The sequence below is a fragment of the Danio rerio genome, chromosome 7 (assembly GCF_052040795.2).
Source record: "Danio rerio strain M-AB ecotype USA chromosome 7, GRCz13ab, whole genome shotgun sequence".
Taxonomy (NCBI): domain Eukaryota; kingdom Metazoa; phylum Chordata; class Actinopteri; order Cypriniformes; family Danionidae; genus Danio; species Danio rerio.
The window spans coordinates 17,507,803-17,513,802 of NC_141027.1; the positions used below are offsets into that span (position 1 = coordinate 17,507,803).

A 6,000-nucleotide genomic window follows, 5' to 3' on the forward strand; every position below is an offset into this window, starting at 1 on the left:
CCTACACTCTCAGAAATAAAGATACAGGAGCTGTCACTGGGGCAGTACCTTTTCAAAAGATACTAATTTGTACCCAATCAGTACAAAGTGGTACCTCAAAGGTGCACATTAGTGCCCAAATGTACCTAAGAAGTACCTTTGAGGTACCATTATGGACCCTTCAGGTACAAATATGTACCTTTTGAAAGGGTACCACCCCAGTGACAGCTTCTGTACCTTTAATTCTGAGTAAGGAGGAAATTACAAAATGTGTACTGCACCTTCAATGCAATGTAAGTCCATTTCAGATAAAGAATCCACCAAATTCATGAATATGTTAACAGTTCAAACTGCTGCATTAAGGTCAGTTGCATAAATTGATTAAATCTGGAGAAGATGTGATAGATCAATATTTATGACTACTATACATTTAAAAAACTAGGAGAAAAAATGAAGTAAAAAAAGTCAGATTAATGAGAAAAGCAATGCTTAAAATAATGTTTTCTTGTCCAAATATGATTCAGCAAATGATAATACATAGTATTTCAGATTTTAAGTGTTTTATAACTCCTAACGATTTCACAATCTTACCTATCAGCTACAGCAGTGCAGCTTTGTTGGGAAATGAATCAGAAGATGGTTCTCTCATGTATAATGTACATCTAATGATAAAATTATATATACAGTTAAAGTCAGAATTATTAGCCCCCTTGTGATTTTTTTTTTCTTTTTTAAATATTTGCCAAATGATGTTTAACAGAGCAAGGAAATTTTCACTGTATGTCTGATGTTTTTCTTCTTCTGGAGAAAGTCTTATTTGTTTTATTTCGGCCAGATTAAAAGCAGTTTTTAGTTTTTTAAAAGCCATTTCAGGGTCAAAATTATTAGCCTCTTTATATTTTTTTGACAGTCTCCAGAACAACCATCCTTATACGACAACTTACGTAATTAACATAACCTGCCTAGTTAACCTAATTAACCTAGTTACGCCTTTAAATGTCACTTTTAGCTGCATAGAAGTGTCTAGATATTATTTATTGTTTTCAAGGCAAAGATAAAATAAATCAGTTATTAGAGATGAGTTATTAAAACTATTGTGTTTAGAAATGTGTTGAATTTTTTTTTTCTCTGTTAAACAGAAATTGGGGAAAAATATTCTTTTAGCCTACCTGAATTATTAGCACCCCTGTTTTTATTTTTCCTCAATTTCTGTTTAACAGAGAGAAGATTTCTTCTACACATCTAAAAATAGTTTTATTAAATCATTTCTTTTAACTTATTTATTTTATCTATGTCATGATGAAAGTAAATAATATTTGACAAGATATTTTTCAAGACACTTCTATACAGCTTAAAGTGACATTTAAAGGTTTAACTAGGTTAATTAGGTGAACTAGGCAGGTTAGGGTAATTAGGCAAGTTATTGTAGAATGATGGTGTGTCCTGTAGACTATCAGAAAAAAAGTTTTTGAAAAATTAAAACCTGCTTTTATTCTAGTCGAAATACAACAAATACATTTGTTTTCTAGAAGAAAAAATATTATCAGACATACTGTCAAAATGTCCTTGCTCTGTTAAACTTAATTTGGGAAATATTTAAAAACAAAAAATTCAAAGGGGGCTTATAAGTCTGACTTCAACTGTGTGTGTGTGTGTGTGTGTGTATATATATATATATATAGTGCATAGATATATAGTTATAGTGCATAAGCAAACAAAGAAAAGAAAAAAAAGACTGATATAGAAAATAACGGACAGTCCCAGGCAGCATTTTTATTTCTATTCGTGTTACTTCTGCTGATATTTACAGATGAAAAATATATGCAATAAACTGAAATTAAAATTATATAAAGCTACATAAAGAACTTGTTAATTAACTTGAACAACAACACAGATTGTGATAGAACAAAAGCAATAATGTCTCATCATTAGTAATGGTCTCAGCTAATGTACTGTGGTCTCTGAATAAATGGTTTCCTGGATGGTTTTCATTGAAGATCTTCTCGAGGTGGTTGGCTTTGTTTTGGAAAAGTGCAGGGCAGCATAATTTAGGTCATCTGTTTCAATCTACAGAGGAAGAAATGCCACAGAAAAAAAATATTCAGTGGATTTTCACTGTTACAAAAAAAATACCTATATTTTAAAAAGTAATGAGTTCTGAATGTGACATTGAATGGCGTAATGAAATGGAATAATGCTTAAAACTCAATGTGCTAGTGTATATATTAAATACATTTTTAAAAATATATTCAAATAAAAAGTTATTTTTAAATTGTATTCCACAACATTACAATTTTAATATTGATGAATAAAATAAATACATATGGGAAAATATAAATATATTTACATTTTTTAAATAAATAGTTCTTTGTGAAAATAAACTTTAATTTAGGTGTTAAACTTGATATACATAAGTGTTTTCCTGAAGTAAAATTTTTCATGTTGACAATATGCAGACAATATAGCAACATGCCTATAAAACATTATTTTTCATTCTCTAGAATTTTAAGGAATTATTAATTACCTGATTAATGATTATTAATGATTACTATTAGAATGACAATCACCTGATTTATCTGGCTTCTGAGATGTTCTGTAGTTTCTGTGGAACATACAGTAATGAGATAAACGTACAGATCACTGGTCTAAATGTCTAAGTAGAATACCATATATACATACACAGTGGTGTGGAAAGTGTTTGCCGGCTTACACTTTTCTTTCTTTCTTTCTTTTTTTTTTGCATGTTTATCAAATCTTTAATGTTTATGTTTATCATCCTTAATGTTTCTGATCATCAAGCAAACTCAAATATTTATATGAATGCCCAGCCATCTGTTAGTGACCTCAAGCTGAAGCAAACTTGAGTTCTACAGCAGGACAATGGCCCAAAGCACACCAGCAAGTCCACTTTTGAATGACTGATAAAAAAACTAAATTAAGACCCTGGAGTGGCCTAGTCAAAGTCCTGACCTAAATCCAAATGAGATGTTGTGGAATGACATTAAAAAGGCAGTTCAGGCTCAAACCCCTCCAAACCAGTTATTAGGGATAGGGGACAAACACTTTCACACAGGGATATGTAGTTTTGTATTTTGTAATAATTGTTTTTTTATATATATATTTAAAACTTATGTATATTTACCTTTTCTCCGATTCTTTTGAATCACCAAAACTATGTTCACAACAATGGATGTTACACTTATTGTAAACAGGATGACAGCAACTGGATTCCAAAAGAAGGAAGCTGAAAATTAGCAAATGATTATATTGATTTAGGTGTTAATTTGATGTATTATTTGATTTGTCTGAAACTTTTTTGTACCTTCAATAGTCAACTTGGTCCCATTTCCAAAGTGTATCTTCCCACATGTGTCAACGGCACAGTAATAAACTCCAGCATCAGATGTAGTGAGTTCAGTCTGAGAGAGACTATAAACACAACTCTGAACAAAAGAGCTCTTCTCTGAACTTTTCAAACACTGATCGCTCCGGTTATCATGAGTGTAAATGATCCCTGGTTGAGAATATCCTGATGAGTGTTTAAACCAATAGACTCTGTAATGTCCAGCACAGATGTGACTGCTGACCGAACACTGCAGGGTCACTGAATCTCCTGGATGAAGTCTGTCAGACACAGGCTGCTGGATAACAGACGTGCTGCTAATTCTGTCAGTTTCTGAAATACATGAAACATTCTGTAAATATATTAATATGCAATAGATGTGCAAATGATCATGGGCATTTGTTTATTGCAAACTTTTCTTTTTTACCAAAAGGGCTCATTACAAATTTCAAAAGGCACAGAAGTGCTAATAAATATCTGGTGTCTCATATATACTGTAAACATGGCATTTGCACAAAACAGGTGGAAACATTAGCATGCCATTTCACATGCAAAGTTTATAATCTATACAAACCAAACTTGATGGGAGAATATGCACAGCTTTAAGTAAACTCAAAGAAAACATATTTAACTTAAATATTGACTTATTTGAACCACTATAAATCATTTTATTAACCATAATCATTAGTAAAACAATTAAAATTTGTTCTGGCAGATGTTCACTTTTAGAAAGGTTCTACGCAGAGTTCTATACAGTTCATGAGACCCCAGATCTGTAGGCTGACGTGTGTATTAGTGAATGCCTCTGATATGAGTTTTTGGTTACTTCTTAGGTTTTTAGAAATAGAAAGCAAAAAAGGGAGTGAACTGTGACTGCCTCTTTTGCTTTGGCTCTCTTGCTTTCTGTTTTTCTCTTTGCCTTTCTATCATAACTTTACACGTTAAAGCTGGGTTCTATTACCTCATACATTTATTTCATAACTTACTATTATTAAATAATTTCATGTTTAAGTATTCTGTAAATTAATTTTGATTTAATATTAATGGAGTTAAACTGCTCCTTTTTGCAATACAATATAGTCACACAAGAGCAACAATCTCCTACATATTTAGTTATTGTAACTGCAATTTCAATGTTGGTGTAAGATTAGAGAAGGTGGCTGAAAAAGAAATGTACAGTTGTGGGTTTTTTGGGGGATTAAAACTGTGACTATATCTCTTTTTGCTTCAGCTCACTTGCTTTCTCCTCTTTCTTTCTCTCTCCTCTATCTTTATCAGGTACATTAAAGCTGGGTACAATTAATATAAATTATTTTGTGACTAACTGAGTAACCCTCATTCTTTCATTTTCTTTTCGGCTTAGTCCCTTTGTTAATCTGGGGTCACCACAGCGAAATGAACCTCCCAATTCAGTAATCATAGAAAGATATTGTTATTAAATCATTTCATTTTCAACTATTCTGTGAATTACTGCTCCATATTGCAATAGTCACACAATAGCAACACAATTTTGATTTTCTAACTGCTCTTTTTTTTCCATCGTTAGTAAGATTAATAAGCTTGCAGATGGCGTTGAAATGTACGGTTTGTACACCATCATGCTGACAACATTTCTTAAATCATTTAGCAATACCAAGGCTTGAACCACTGCAGTTACAAAGCCTTACACACATTTATGTGAATTTCAGAATGCAAAAACTGTGATTAACTCACCTTTGCGCAGCAGAATCGTTCCTTCTCCAAACATTAACCTGTTCAAGAAATCCTTAACACAATAGTAAGTTGCAAAATCCTCTTTCTCCAAGTGAAGGATAGTTAAATTATAAGAGCCACTTGCAATTGTGATAAAGAATCGATTAGTGTTGTTGAAGGCATTTTGATATGTAACTCTTTCTGAGTTGAAATCTGAATATGCTATAAGAAGTGGTTTCTTGCCAGCTGAATGTTTAGTCCATGAAACAGTAGTTACATAGTCATCAGAGTGAAAACAGGGTAAAGTCACACTGCTTCCAAGTTCAGCAACTACCAGTGGCTGCTGATGAATAAAATCTTCTCCACAGGTCCCATCTAAGAGAACACAAACAATAAAATAAACAATAGGAAACAAAAAAAAGTAAAACAAAAATCATAAATATTTTGGTCAAACAATAGTGATTGTAATAAAACAAAGATTGTTACAATATGTTATTTCATGGACAAAGCAAATACGAAAGCATAAAAAACGTATCTATTTTTTCGTTTTTACAAGTTTCGTTCAGCTAAAAAATCTTCCTTTGAACTTGAAAGAAACAGAGGTTTGACATGATGATAAACATCATTATTGACTGATATAAATTTTATTGTGGTCTTCTTGTCATTATCACCCAAGTTTAAACTTACATGCAAATGTGAGGAGAAAGAAGGTAAAACAACCTTGTAAACTCATTTTGCAGCACCTGAGAAAAGAAAAATAAACATGTCAAGAAATCTGAAAAATGAAAATAATGAAATATTCAGTACTTTACCACATTAATTCATTTGATAAAAAAAATCTTGAATTTAAAAATGGTCTACTTACAGTACAACCACGTGACAGATATTCTTCAAATAAAAAAAGAATAAACCTAATATTATAGCCCTCTGATATTTATTGAGACACACAGATCAGGTCCAGTATATTCAGTTCAGACCATCACAAT

General features: G+C 31.7%; 1 protein-coding gene across 1 annotated transcript in view; it reads right to left on the reverse strand.

Moving 5' to 3' along the window:
* nitr3c (novel immune-type receptor 3c) overlaps positions 1-5,757 on the reverse strand; it is a gene marked incomplete in the record, with an annotated part of 33,865 nt that extends 28,108 nt beyond the window's left edge. The window contains 5 exon segments of the mRNA NM_001007202.1: positions 227-237; positions 2,014-2,043; positions 3,303-3,655; positions 5,036-5,389; positions 5,702-5,757. Coding sequence (NP_001007203.1) covers positions 2,014-2,043; positions 3,303-3,655; positions 5,036-5,389; positions 5,702-5,747 — 783 coding nt within the window.
* Positions 5,758-6,000: the final 243 nt, after the last annotated feature.